The sequence below is a fragment of the Sus scrofa genome, chromosome X, assembly GCF_000003025.6.
Source record: "Sus scrofa isolate TJ Tabasco breed Duroc chromosome X, Sscrofa11.1, whole genome shotgun sequence".
In the NCBI taxonomy this organism is placed as follows: domain Eukaryota; kingdom Metazoa; phylum Chordata; class Mammalia; order Artiodactyla; family Suidae; genus Sus; species Sus scrofa.
The window spans coordinates 86598491-86614011 of NC_010461.5; the positions used below are offsets into that span (position 1 = coordinate 86598491).

Genomic DNA, 15521 nt, shown 5'->3' on the forward strand with positions numbered 1-15521 from the left:
TCGATTCTAGTTAGCATTTGAGGTGAGCATATGAGTGCATTTTAAATGTTTGCTAAATATATGTACTTATGTTTAAGCATAATTCCTAGAAACTGTTTTCTAAATGGTTAGTTGATCTTTTTCTTAGGCTTCATGCCCATAGTATCATGAATTACAAATCAATGAGATATATGTTTTAGATGCTAACTGAAACTCATGCTGCAGTTAAAAGAATTGTTACTGTTACATGCTGCAGTTAACAGAATTGTTTATGTCTCCCACAAACAGGAGACATAATCAAATCACAAGAAAATGGGCTTTGATCAAGGATATCTTTATTTTAAAAAGAATATTTAGAACATAATCTGTGGTCAGTGTATACTTGCTTACATTTCGATTTCTAGTCCAAGAGTAGTATTTTTTAAAAATAATCACTGAGACTTTTCGTGATCTTCAAGAGTCAAGGACAGACTGTTATATTTTATATGTGGAGTTTAGGAAATAGGATGGTGAACATTATAGAAAGATTTTCAACAAGGGATTGAATTGAAACAATGGTTCTCAAACTTTACCCTGCATCGGAATCTCATGGAGATTCTGATAAAACACAGATTTCTGAGCCCTACCCTGTTACTGATTCAGTTGGTCTGGGGTGTGGGTCCACAAATTTGCACTTGTTAACAGGTTGAGGAGTTCCCTTCATTGGCTCATGGAAATTTATCTGACTAGCATCCATGAGGACGCATGCTCCATCCCTGGCCTCGCTGCTCAGGGGGTCAAGGATCTGGGGTCGCAGTGAGCTGTGGTGTAGGTTGCAGATGTGGCTCAGCTCTGCTGTTGCTGTGGCTGTGGTATAGCCTGCCGGCAGGTACAGCTCTGATTCAGCCCCTAGCCTGAGAACCTCCATATGCCGTGGGTGCGGCCCTAAAAAGACAAAAAAAAAAAAAAAAATTGAGAGGCGATTTTGATTCTACTGCTCTGATAACCCTCAAACTTAGAGATTTTTCAATTTAACCCTATTTTAATTTTAACCCTATTATAATTTTAAACTCAAATGTCGGTTAACTAAGTCCTCTATTCTCTGACAATTCCAGTTCAGATTTTATTAAGTATCACTGCACATCTTTAACTGCTACAATTTTTTTCTTTCCTTTTCTTTTTTTTTGGGCATATACTTGTCTTTTAATATATATTTTACTTACACATTTTTTCCTCTGACCATAATAAGGTTGTCTCTTCACTAGATCTATTTCTTAGTTTATTCAGTCTTTCATATATCAAACATATATCAAAATTCATCTATTTGCCAGGCTTTCTGCTAGATACTGGGAATACAATGATAAGCTGAACTGACATGTCCCTGGCCCATTAGCGCTTACAGCTATTTGTGAAGACAAATATCAATCAAATAATCACACAAAAATGTATAATTGATCATAAGGGAAGTAACATGCTTCTGTGTGGGCAAATGACAAAGGAATATAAATTAAGTTACAGAATAGGAAACTCTTCCTTGAGAAACTTTTTCTTGCACTGAGATCTGAAGGATGAATAGGCAGTGCATGCAAAAGTTATTTGTGGAGGTAAGAATTTTCATGGGACCATTCACACTTTGTTGCCAATGTAAATTAGAATAAATAGAAAGTAAATGACTAAATAATTACCATTTATAAAGTGTATGTGCCAAGCATTGTGCTTACAAAACCAGGAAAATGAGAATGCCTTGCATTCCTTTCACAGTAGAACGCTTCTGACTCCAGTAGTACTAGCAAGATTTTCCAACTGTCCTTCTTAGTAAATGGCTTTAATTCAGGTTTTTCATGGTTCAGAATGAGCCCCTTGCATTACCACAGTTGTGCCCATTCTATATGGTTGACATGAAAATTAACCTTTTGTGGTTTATCTGTATTGTTGGTTTTGTCAGGCTGTTTCTTCTCTTCTTTTTTGAGAGAGCATACTCAGGTAAAAGACATGTGATATACAGTTTTGAACAAATATAAACTAAGGGAGTAATTTTCTGAAAAGAAAATCTTAGTATTCCAAAAGGAAATAAGGTAGACTATTTGAATATTCATGATTTGAGGTTCATTCTTTTGCTTCCTTTCATCTATGGTAATAATTAACTTACTTGCCTTTAAAAAAAAGAAGATATGTCTTGTTTTATTGACAAAGCAGTATTGGCATGGGCACTAATGCATAAACCTGTGCTTAAAGAAAAGTTTGCAAAGTTAATTATAATAGTTACACTCTCCTTCACATTGGGTCAGTCCTCTAGTTAGCTAATCTGTGGAGGAAATTTACTAGTTGGGCACCTGTTTCATTAGTGGCAAAAATAAATTTCCTGAGAAATTAAAATTATTAATAAAGTAAAATTCTGGAGGCCAAAATATTAGCCTTAAAATAGACTTCCCTTAGCAATAAAGTCATTGGGAAAAAAATGCCCTATGGTAATTCAACTGACTGTTTTCCAACTGGAGTTGTATTTTACCAGTATTTGGGTGAAAATATACTAGAATTTGAAAATAAAAACAAAACAACAATAAAAAACAGATCTAGTATTAATTTCTTAAGTGTAAATTGTTTTGATATCCTTTATATCCTGCTTCCCTACCTGCAAACTGTTCCCTCAACTCTTTCCAGTCATCACTCAGGTTTGTCTCTGCACAGGCTTCTTTCTAAAGGCATGTATTCATTCTGTTTTCAATAAATTGAATGTTCATCCCTCTCAGCATGTCCAAACACTACCTATCCTTCAAGGCTTAGTTCAAATCCCACCTCCTGGTTTAAAAATCCCTAGTGTAGTACCCGCATTCTCTCCCTCCACAGCTATTTGGGTTTTTTCCATTTCTTTCTAATTCCACTAGCCTTCCACCAGACAATTGAGCCAGTCTTTGCAGTGCCTAAATGTCTAAACATTACATACAAATACAAGCCATATGAACTAAAACTTTCCAGATAGTTTGGAGAATTACTTTCTAAATTTTGATACTTTGCTGACTTCCCTGCAGATGGTGATGGAGTTATGTGCAGCAGGTTCAGTCACTGACGTAGTGAGAATGACCAGAAATCAGAGTTTGAAAGAAGACTGGATTGCTTATATCTGCCGAGAAATCCTCCAGGTGAGCACTCATACAGTCATTCTCCCCTGGCCTTGAAAAAGCCTGGGGGTAAAATATACAATGTACCTTTTACCTGCTCATATAGGATGGTTTAAGAATTCTAAACATAACATCTGGATCAGGATACTGAAAAGACAAAAAGGTTTGAGAGAAAACAAATTTTCAGGTGATATCATTAAACTTTAAGGTAGAACACCAGATGGATAAGCAGATCCTTCCAAATCATGGCCTTTAATGGCTCTGTCAAAGTCAGACTATAGTGTTCAAAGGATCATGGATATAACAACTTGGAGTATTTATCAGGTTATTATGATTTATAGAGTTCTTTAAAAAAAAAAAAAGCATAGCACTGTCATTAGAGATTCAGGAAGTCGAAGAAGCCAGTGTTTTACCAATGGCCCCAAACTGTGCACGACTGTTTTGCAGAAAGATATCCTCTCCAAATAATGTCTTACTTTTAAAATGTCCCTTATTTTGAATACCAAATTGGATGAAGGTAGCAAATTTCTTGATCTACCAAACTCATATTTTTGTGTCTCCTATGCTTAGGATTACCTAAAAAGGATATTAACAGAACGGAATAGCACCACTGAGAAAATGTTAGAATATTTTTTCATCCCATCTTAATTGGATTCACTTGTGGTAACAGTGTAACTAATTAAGAGTACAAACTCTGGACTGAGTTTAAAGTCTGGTTCATCATGTATTAGCTGTGTGTCCCTAAGTCAATTACTTTTTTAAAAATATTTTTTATGATTTTTATTTTTTCTATTATAATTTATTTATAGTGGTCTGTCAATTTCTAATGTACACCAAAGTGACCCAGTAATACATATATACATACATTCTTTTTCTCACATTATCCTGCATCAAGTTCCATCGCACAAGACTGGATATGTTTCCCTGTCCTATACATCAGGATCTCATTGGCCATCCACACACTCTAAATGCAATAGTTTGCATCTATTAACCCCAGACTCTCAGTCCATCCCACTCCTTCCCCCTCCCCCTTGGCAACCACAAGTCTGTTCTCCAAGTCCATAAGTTTCTTTTCTGTGGAAAGGTTCATTTATGCTGTATATTAGATTCCAGAAATAAGTGATATCATATGGTATTTGCCTTTCTCTTTCTGACTTACTTCATTTAGTATGAGAGTCTCTGGTTCTATCCATGTTGCTGCAAATGGCATTATTTTATTCTTTTTTGTGGCTGAGTAGTATTCCATTGTGTATATATATATATACCACGTCTTCTTAATCCATTCATCTGTCTATGGATATTTAGGTTATTTCCACGTTGTGGCTATTGTGAATGGTGCTGCAATGAACATATGGGTCCATGTGCCTTTTTCAAGGAAAGTTTTGTCCATATATATGCCCAAGAGCGGGATTTCTGGGTCATATGGTAGTTCTATATTTAGTTTTCTGAGGTACCTCCATACTGTTTTCCATAGTGGTTGTACCAATTTACATTCCTCCCAACAGTGTAGGAGAGTTCCCTTTTCTCCACACCCTCTCCAGCATTTGTTACTTGTGGACTTGTTAATGATGGCCATTCTGACAGGTGTGAGGTGGTACCTTATAGTAGTTTTGATTTGCCATTCTCTAATAATAAGTGATGTTGAGCATTTTTCTCATGTGCTTGTTGGCCATCTGTATATCTTCTTTAGAGAAATGTCTATTCAGGTCTTTTACCCATTTTTCAATTGGGTTGTTGTTTTGTTTTTTGGTTTTTGTTTTGTTTTGTTTTGTTTTTGTTTTTTTTCTGCTGTTGAGTTGTATAAATTGTTTGTATATTTTAGAGATTAAGCCCTTGTCAGTTGCATTGTTCGAAACTATTTTCTCCCATTCCATAAGTTGTCTTTTTGTTTTTTATGGTTTCCTTTGCTGTGCAAAAGCTTGTCAGTTTGATTAGGTCCCACCTGAGTCAGTTTTTAATTTCTCTAAATCTCTTTTCCTCATCCATAATTTGGGGTGGTGTTAGCACCTTCTTTAAAGGGTCGCTGTGATGATTTAATAATTTACTCAATAAAGCACTTAGCATGGTGCTTGGCAAAGAATAAGAACTCAATATATATTAGTTGTTTTTACTGTTACTTCTATTATTAATGCCTGGTTAGTATCTAGAGCAATATCAATGAAGCCAGAGCACAGATTAGCCAGGACACAGGTTAGTTTTAGTGGTGAATCGTCCAGAGACAGCATGGTAAGACAAAACAAATTGCAAATGCTTTAAAATGAACTTCCATACCCCCCATCCACAATTCTCATCCTACAATGTTGACTAGAAAATATTGTGGACTAAACAGATGGTTGGATGAGGAATAGAGTAAAATAATGGCTGAACTATGATATTTAAGCTCTCTTTTGGTTAGTTGGAAAAATTGAGGCTATAAAGGAAGGTAAATGGCCCAATGTATACAAACATTAATTTTTCATGTTCCTTTTATTTGATGGGTGTCCTGATTTATTTTCCTTTCCTTATAGCCAAAAGTAGTATTTCTAGGAATTGGTTGTAGTAATTCCAGCATAAAGAAAGAATTTTGTCTAAAAAATGCAAATCTGGGCTTTTTTTTTTTTTGGCTTTTTTTTTACCAAAAGTTTCCCCCAAAATACTAAGAACAGCACCAGAAAAAGATTAAAATATATATTGATGTTGCTTTTTTATATTAATGTATATATATATATATATACATGCAGGGCTTAGCTCATCTTCATGCACACCGTGTAATTCACCGGGATATCAAAGGTCAGAATGTGCTACTGACTCATAATGCTGAAGTAAAACTAGGTAAGTTTATTCTTATAATACCTTAAGTGAAGCCCAAAATATCTTTTTTTTTCTTTTTAGAGCCACACCCACAGCATAGGGAGGTTCCCAGGCTAGGGGTCAAACTGGAGCTGCAGCTGCCAGCCTACGCCACAGCCACAGCAACACAGGATCTGAACTGCATCTGAGACCTGCACTGCAGCTCAGGGCAATGCCAGATCCTTAAGCCATTGAGTGAGGCCAGGGATCAGATATGCATCCTCATCCATACTAGTCGGGTTCCTTACTGCTGAGCCACAATGGGAACTCCCCAAAATATCTTAATGGAGAAAAATCCTTTAAGATTGCTGTGTTTTCTACCTTGTCACTAACAGTCCCCTCTACTTAGTTAGGCTAATGTCTTCCATGACTGCAAAACAAGTCAAAATTTGAAAATGCATTTGGGAAGGGAGGTGGGCAAGAGAAAGATACACCGAACTGCTATTCTGAAGTCATATAGATAAAAATAACTTTTGAAGTATAATGGGAGTTTTACATTTTGGTCATTGCTTTACCCTCTGTTAGACTTAGCTATTACATTTATTTCAAAAAGTGAATTGAGTATTTACCACGTGCAAATTTCTGTGCCATAGAAAGGGATTAAACAAAAAGACAATTCTTTCACATCACAGAGCCATGTTTTCCAAAGAATATCAAAGAACTTTTAAATTAAGCACAAATTACCTCACTGGAATTTTCCTTGAATATTTAAAAAGCCACTATCAGTTAAAATGATGCTCCAGTAATATCCAAATCAAATTCAAAATTAGAAATCAAAAGGCCAAAGAGTTCCTGGCATTCTATTCTGGAGTCCAGAATCACATAATTTATTGGAAAATAACTACATATATTGTCTCACAAGCACACAGGAAACAATGTATTTCACTCTTTAACATTTAAAGTAAATATTGTTGGTTGTTTTTTAAATAATAGCATATGAATAATGTCAGTATTATGTAATGGTAGTTGACCTATTGATATAGCATAAACCACTGGTATCAAATCCTGTATTATTTTTAACTATATTAATTATTGCCTACCATATCTCTGGCATGACCTTAAGATGATTCCCATTTTCCTGCTAAATCTCAAAGTTCATTCACTGAGAACACTTTTCATTGAATATTTGTGGAAGAAGCATGAGGTAATAATTGTTCTTGAAATAAGTGAAGACTATTTCAACAAAATATGTCTTTTTTGTCTAAAAGCTACAAAACTAGAGACACCATTTTAAGACACTGTTAAAATACATGAGGGTCATTTGGATCTCACATTCAAATACAGGGTAGGTAGGATATTACAAGGCTACACTGTATGTTCACATGTGGCAGCACTCCCATATATTTGGATGAAGTTGCTGGCCAACACTGCCATTTGAAACAGAAGAGAAATTATAAGTGAAAAGCCGCTCTAAAATCTGTCACAAAGTCCATGCCCTAAAGATCATGTTCTTGACTCTGTAGGAGAGACCTTTTAGCACTAGATTTGATTTTAACAAAGCTTATTATATACATAATCCTTATACATTTAGTTTTAGATTTCTTAAACCCTTGTATATTTTAAAAAACATATTATAAGAAGGTTGCAGAGGCCAAACCAAATGACAGCCAAAAGGAATGACAGAAGGGAAAGAGACTGAACAATGACTGTATTGCAACTGCAATTGATCAATAATCCTCATATTCTGGTCCCTAGGTCATTAAAGAAAAGATTGGATGAGCCACTGTTGAGGTCTCATCTCCAATTTTTTTGTGTTTTTTTTTGGGGGGGGGTTCTTTTTAGGGCTGCACATATGGAGGTTCCCAGGCCAGGGGTCCAATCGGAGCTGTAGCTGCCAGCCTATGCCACAGCCACAGCAACGCGGGATCCGAGCCATGTCTGCAACATACACCACAACTCACAGCAAGGCCAGATCCTTAACCACCTGAGCGAGGCCAGGGATCAAACCTGCATCCTCTTGGATACTAGTTAGATTCGTTTCTGGTGAGCCATGATGGGAACTCCTCATCTCTAGTTTTAATTTCAGCTTTTCTTTTTTTTTTCTCTCTCTTCCATTCATCACTCTTTCTTCTAGTCTTTTCTCCTTTCATTTTCTTCTCCGAAGGTCATGTATTAGTTTATAACCCTCATAGGTATTTCCTGGTCCTTAAAGTTGGCCTCAGGGATAATGAGAATGCTGAGCTCTGATGTAACCTATTCTCAAAAAAATATCCAGGTAATGAGATTTTGCAACACCCAATGATGATTTTCATGTATTATGAACATTTTGTCATTGTTCTTGTTACTCTTTCCTTTAACACTGCCTTAAACCCTTAATTTAAAATTTTTGTCTTCTTTTCCTATATTATTTAAACTGCTTTTCAGTAAAGGTTGTTTGCCATCCTCCGGATTCCTGGAAACCATTCTAAATTAGAGAATCTATTTCATTTTTCATCCCTGTCTTATTTTTTCTGGACTAAATAACCCGTCTACTTTAACCTTTTTTCTGTCTGTTTCTGAGGATACCATACTAAATATTTTCATATAATATATCCCACAGATGGATAGAAGACTGAACTTTTATGGTCTAAGCTATAAAATACCACAGTAAATATATGGATACCACAGTAAATACTTGCATCTGATTCAGAAGATCTATAGAAGAACTTAAACTAAATTTTAGCATAAAACTCATTTTTCTTTATCTGTGTGATAGGACTTTCTAATATCATGAATGAGGTTTCCTAATAAAGTACTAACAGGTTTTGGATTTCTTAGATGTTGCTTATAGTGCTAGTTTTCCTCCAGCTTGGTGGCAGGTCCAAACACTACATATGTTATCACTTCAGAGGTTCAGGGTGTACTGATGGAACTTTATTTTTAATATTCATGGTAAACATTCAGTCAAAGCTACTGTAGACTTATAATAGCACTGCTGAGTCTTTTTCCAACATAAATACCAGCAAAATCCTATTTCCCAGTATTCATGGAGTAGACTTCATGGTAAAGTTTGCTGGGCTGAAATGAAAATCTGTTATCCATTGTGGCTTTTGTATTGGCAATAACTTATTGCGCTTTTTGTTACTGATTAATTATTTTGACAAATGAATTTTGCAGTGGATTTTGGAGTGAGTGCCCAGGTGAGCAGAGCTAACGGGAGAAGAAATAGCTTCATTGGGACACCGTACTGGATGGCACCTGAGGTGATTGACTGTGACGAGGACCCCAGACGCTCCTATGATTACAGGGTAAGTGTGAGGATTCGGATAGTAGGAATTAAACTTTGGAAAGGACTTTTGACATTTTATTTTAAATTATAAAATAAAAGAATAAAAATCAGAGAGCTCTTTCTTTAACATAGACTAATAGGAAATGCAAGCCACTATTCCTATGTGTGGTTTGATTATATGCATAAAAATTATATTTTCTAAGAATGTAGACAGAGTAGACCACTGGGAGTTATCCATATTTGAGGAGGAATGTCTAGTTCATATTACTTGCAACTTCTTGGTAAAAACATTATATAATGTGGCTTTATATGGAAATTTAACTTCCAGGGAAAGAGTGCTTTGTAAACTTAAAAATGACTAAATGTAAAGTCAATTATTAATCCTCCCAGTAACTTAGCTCCAGAGAGAAAAAAAATAATAATTTGATTACTCGGGGTAATGGAGAAAATCTTTGGCATGGTTCACCTCCAAACCACAGAAAATCAGTGGAATAGACAAATTAAGTAACAATTCATGCTGTTTATTAAAATTTCCACTGAAGCTGCAATTTGGACAATATACATCTATGTACACATTTCAAAAAGCTGATGTGGAAAGAAAACTCGCCATTTGCTATAGACTGGAAAAACCACACTCACTCTCCACATCATAAGTCATCCAAACAATTCATTGTGGTTTCGTTGTGTGGAACCTAGGACTCAATACTTGAAGTTGATTAATTCAAGTTTCATCTCTTTTCCCTTTCCCTTAAATGCCCTCTGCTTGATCTGCAAGCAGATCTACTGAGAGCTTATTATAGTCCAATACTATTAGGAGCTATGGAGACAATGGAAACATAATGTTCTTTAAGTGGCTGGCTGTAAAAATAATACTATATAGCTGTACAATTTCTGGCAGTCTTCCAAGGACTCTAAACCCATATTAGTTATATTTTTAAGTTTTTAGTCACATGTAACTTAAAGAAAGCTTAAACTTAAACCATCACAACAACCCTTTGAAGCCAATCCATGTATAAACAGGTGTTTTAAAAATTCAATTAACCTGTTTAGGAGTCATTAAGCCAAACAATGTACCTCTAGGTCTGTGCCCTTTCCTCATTCTAAAAAATCAAAGTACAGTTAATAGTAGTGAAGGTCATTTCCTAGAGCCTCCCAGAATGTAATTTCCTAGAATTATAATACTTCTATCCTCAGTTTACTATATTCAAGGAACTACTGAGAGTGCTTATATATATAATTTCATCTAATACTCATTCTAGTTCTATGACATGGATACCATTATCATCTTCACTTTATGTAGAGTGAAACTGAGGTACAGAGAGTTAAATCAATTTACCTAAGATTTACTGCTGGTAGGATAGGACTTCTTTACAATGAATTCCTTTTGTTATTTCAGTTAAGGTAACAATAGCAAAATGAATTTTCCTTAGCACTGAATTCCATCCCACATCAACTTGTTGTGTAGTGCAGTACTGGTTGGTCACAAGCTCAGATAATATCTTCCTATAACAGTCTATAATTAAGCTTCATTATAGAAAACCCATAAAATGACTCAGGCATTGACACCTCCTCTCAGCCAAAGATTGTTTTGAGATTCTAAATACTATCAGTTTCCTGTTTTTAAGTGACATTTTTGGGGTCATCTTTTCCTTTATAGAGTGACGTGTGGTCCGTGGGAATCACTGCTATTGAAATGGCTGAAGGGGCTCCTCGTGAGTAAAAATATTTGATTTTGTTCAAAGTTAGGGAAACATGCTGTACAAATCTACCACTTGTACTAGCCAGTTTGTACTGGCCACATAGGTGTGCCATACTATGTGCCAAAACTATAAATGGTAGCCTTTTCCTGATTACCAAATGCTATAATCAAAATTGCCAGATATGTCTATGAAAGGAGTTGATATTTTTTCCCTCTTAAGATATCTCATTTTAGGCTGATTGACTTTTGTTTCACTTTAGCCTCAATAACATTTGGTCCCGAAAGTCCTGACAAAAAAAAAAAAATCTAAAGGCATTCCAGTATATATTCCCACTGGTAAAATATTTAGGTTCCAGAACATGTACAGCTATACACTGCTACTACTTCAGACTATGACTGTTTAGAAAATCCTCCAGTGGTTCATTTTAATTGAGCCAATCTTCAACAATGTTGAGAAGTAAGCATTTTTTTTCCTTTGGAGAAACTCCAGCTCATCACTGGTGCCTTCCTTACACCTTTCAGCCCCTCCATTGCCCGTAATTTTTTCAGAAGGTTCCATTTTCTCTTGTTTCCCTCTCCTTCCCATCATTGAAATGCCTTGTCAGCATCCTGTTCTCTCGACACTGATTTCTGGTAGGAATTGAAAATGGAATGTGAACTTGGGCATAAATGATTGATAACCATGTAATGTATAACCCCATATGCAGAACATACTTGCTGTCCTCAATACCTAAATCCAAGGATATAAATGATAAACACATCCCTAGTATTGATGAGAAGTGAGAGAAATGCCTGGAGTACGTGTATGTCAGGGGGCAGGGGTTGGATTTGCTTTGCTTCTCCCTCTCCAAGCAGATCTTGTGGGTTCCCATGTTCCTGCATGCTTCATCTACACAATATCTACCCAGCAAGCTTTATAAGCTTGGACTATCTTAGCACTATTGTTCAAGGCTAATGAGAGTAATTTCAAAGAGTAAAAATAGCAGTGACATAATTGTTAAAATTTCTGGTGTCCCTTGGAATATCACAGAAGGCGCTTGAATTAAAGCTGGACCAGATATGGAGATCAGGTCATTGCTGCCTCTCTGCTAGTGACAAAAAATCTATTAAGTTCCTATATTGGGTGAGTTTTAAAATGATGGAAAAACCATTTATTCCACATATGTAAAATCGGAATGAGACTGGGAAGGTGCATGTTATTCTTCATCATCTCATGTTTATTTCTCTTTGTGAAACATGCTTAGATTATGTTAAATTGAGCTGCTGCTTCTCTTTCCCCTCACCCTTCCTCCTCTACCCTCCCCTTCCCTCTCCTCCACTCCCTTTACCCTTCCCCTTCGACCCCTACTTTTCCTACTTCCCCTCCCCATCCCCTTCCTTCCATTCTCTTTAAATACACAATATGTATTTCATGAGTATTGATGCATGTATTCAGTTGGGATCCATGACTGCATCAAGTAATATATTATTTCTATTATCTTTTCAACAAGACTAGCTTTCTACATTTTGCAGATTTGTTCTTCTTGATTCACCTTTTCTGTTTCACTTTTATTCTAAAATGTTAAATCATGCTAGAAAAGAGGGGTAATGAGCAAATTTGCAGAAGTAGAGAGAGGGAGGTTTACCACAGATTGCACAAATGACAGCTTTTTTTCAAAAGGCAGGTGAGGATCAGGAGATTCATAACTCACAAGAGAAAAAGTACCAGCATGCCAGGATTAGTAGTCATTGCAATGATGCAACTTTGGTTACGAGCAACTTGAAATAGCCACACTGCTAAAACAATTGTCTTTCACCAGCTTCCTTTATTGCCTGGAGTATTAACTTTGGATGGGAATGGTTGCCATCAGTTTAACTGCAGAAATCCTCCAGGTTGTTATAATTAGTATCTTAGAGAGAATGGCCTTCCAAAGTCACCGTTATGTAATAATTGCCTCTGGGGTCAGATAACAAAATCCCCTTCTGTCTTTGATGAGCCTCTCCCAGGGTAGCAAAAAGAGAGAATATCTTCTCACTGAAAAGGTGCGATAGAGGCTCTCAGAGGAGAGACCAGCAGGACCATTGCACACCAGGACATTCTTAAGGCTATAACATGGCTAATAGTTATTAAAACATCAGCCTATCATAGGTCAATTAATATTGAGTATGTGTGGTTCTTAGTTTCTTTATTCTTCATAGAGAAGTGAATCTCTGCCTGGTGGAAAAGCAGAATAGGATTGAGTTTTCTCTGACTCTCCTTCGTTGTTCAGGATCAACACCAGCCAATTTACCTTAATCTGAACTGTGTCTTTCTCTATATTAGCATTCTCCTTGGCATTGTAGAGATTATTTTTAATATTGTCAGCCATGCTTGTTTATAGTCCTACTTCTATTCCTTGTAGTGTCCTTCTTTCATATCCCAGATCAATCTTTACCTGAGGGTCTTGTGACTCAAATTTATTTAGTATTCAGAAGATTCCTTCAGATCTCAACATATTGTAAGAGTAAAGCACATCATTTAAAATAATTCAGGAGTTCCCGTCATGGCGCAGTGGTTGACGAATCTGACTAGGAACCATGAGGTTGCAGGTTTGATCCCTGGCCTTGTTCAGTGGGTTAAGGACCCAGCATTGCCCTGAGCTGTGGTGTAGGCCGGTGGCTACAGCTCCGATTCAACCCCTAGCCTGGGAACCTCCATATGCCGTGAGAGTGGCCCTAGAAAAGGCAAAAAGACAAAATAAAATAAAATAATTCAAACTACACCCAGTTTAATGTGTAGTTTAAATTATTTTACTACACAAGAGATATACTGCAGTAAAATACACTATCAAGAGAAGTGTTTTTAAAGTAGATTTATTGTTTCAAAGGAATGAGCCTCCAATGGTCAAAATTTAGGCAATGTTAGGAGATATGGGGTGAAGGGGTCATTAATTGACATTCCTGGAATTAGACCTTATAGGAAACCTCCACAATTGCTGTTTGACATAGTTCTTTCACCCATGCTATGCTTTATTCCTTTGTGGACTTCTCCTTTCCTTTAATGAAAACTCACCTAGTCTGTGCCCTAACTCTTGACCTTGAAGATGTTTTTAGTTGACTGAGATGCTTATATGTTAATAAAAGACAACTGCTTGATATTGTACAAATTCACTTATAATATGTTTAAAGGACAGAATCTGGGGACTGATTGTACACAGTAAAGGAATGAATAGAATCAAATATGTTCCTGATATTTTGAGCTTGGGGCTAATTCTTCCCTCAATTATATACCTGCACCTTCTGTTAATTTATACCCATGTAATTGAAAAAAAGACTTGACCTTTGAACAATTAATTGCCTTTACATCACTCTAATGAAATTACCCGGGGAGTTACTTTCTACTACTGTGAGAGGCCAGTTTGGCACTGTATTTTTCTGGAGATATATTTTGGGAGGGGAAAGATGACTCTAAAGAGTCATTAATATCAAATTATCCTCACATGAATGACACGCTTATAGTGTTAGATGGAATTTACACTATGGTTCTCCTATGGATAATTTTTGCATTGCCAGTTTTCTTTAATCAAAACACAAGAGGAAACAAGTGAAGTGAGACATATTTAAATGCTTAGAGCAAAGCCCAGAATTCCCAAACCAATGAGGTAATGAATTTATATAACACATATTGGAATAGGCTTTTCTTTGTATGGCTGTGTGTCTGAAAAAGAGAATGAAAGTCCAGTAATTTGGCACAGAATTATGGTGCCAGATAGTTAAAATCTTTCTTATAATATCAATAAATAGTATTTATTAAGTGCTTACCTCTGTGCCAGACACTTTTATATGTAGGTTGCCATTTAATCCTCACAGCAAGTCTTTGAAGGAATTCTTGATATATTTCCTGTTTTTAAAATGAAGAAACCAAGGCAGAGAGGTTAAGTAATTCACCCAAGGTCACAAAAGTGGAATTAGGATTTGAATCCAGGTGATCTTACTCTAGAGGGTATGCTCTTAACAGTTACACTATAACCACCCCTTTTCCTAAGATTGCCAGTTTCCAAAAGATTCCTCTCACCTTTTTAGATTACTAAATCATTCTTTATTTTTGGAAAATGACTTTTTAAATTTTTTAAAATTTTTTTCTACTGTACAGCATGATGACCCAGTTACACATACACGTATACATTCTTTTTTCTCACATTATCATGCTCCATCATAAGTGCCTGGACATAGTTCCCAGCAGGATCTCATTGCTAATCCATTCCAAAGGCAATAATTTGCATCTACTAACCCCAATCTCCCCATCCACCCCACTCTCTCCCCCTACCCCTTGGCAACTACAAGTCTATTCTCCAAGTCCATGATTTTCTTTTCTGTGGAAAGGTTCATTTGTGCCATATATTAGATTTCAGATGTAAGTGATATCATATGGTATTTGTCTTTCTCTTTCTGAATAACCTCACTCAGTAAGAGAGTCTCTAAACGGGAACCCTCCTGCACTGTTGGTGGGAATGTAAGCTGGTATAACCACTATGGAGAACAGTATGGAGGTACATTAGAAATCTATACATAGAACTACCATATGACCCTGCAATCCCAATCTTGGGCATATATCCGGACAAAACTCTACTTAAAAGAGACACATGCACCCGCATGTTCATTGCAGCCCTATTCACAATAGCCAAGACATGGAAATAACCCAAATGTCCATCGACAGATGATTGGATTAGGAAGATGTGGTATATATACA

The 15521-nt window shown here is 36.2% G+C and overlaps 1 protein-coding gene across 8 annotated transcripts in view; it reads left to right on the forward strand.

Annotated features, from left to right (window-relative positions):
* The window catches only part of NRK (Nik related kinase), a 128874-nt gene that overhangs the window by 64024 nt on the left and 49329 nt on the right, over positions 1-15521 (forward strand). For all 8 annotated transcript variants that reach the window (XM_021079907.1, XM_021079900.1, XM_021079901.1 and 5 more), the window contains exons 6-9: positions 2988-3098; positions 5798-5888; positions 9003-9133; positions 10772-10826. In XM_021079907.1, the coding sequence (XP_020935566.1) occupies positions 2988-3098; positions 5798-5888; positions 9003-9133; positions 10772-10826 (388 nt within the window). The remainder of the gene's footprint in view (positions 1-2987; positions 3099-5797; positions 5889-9002; positions 9134-10771; positions 10827-15521) is intronic.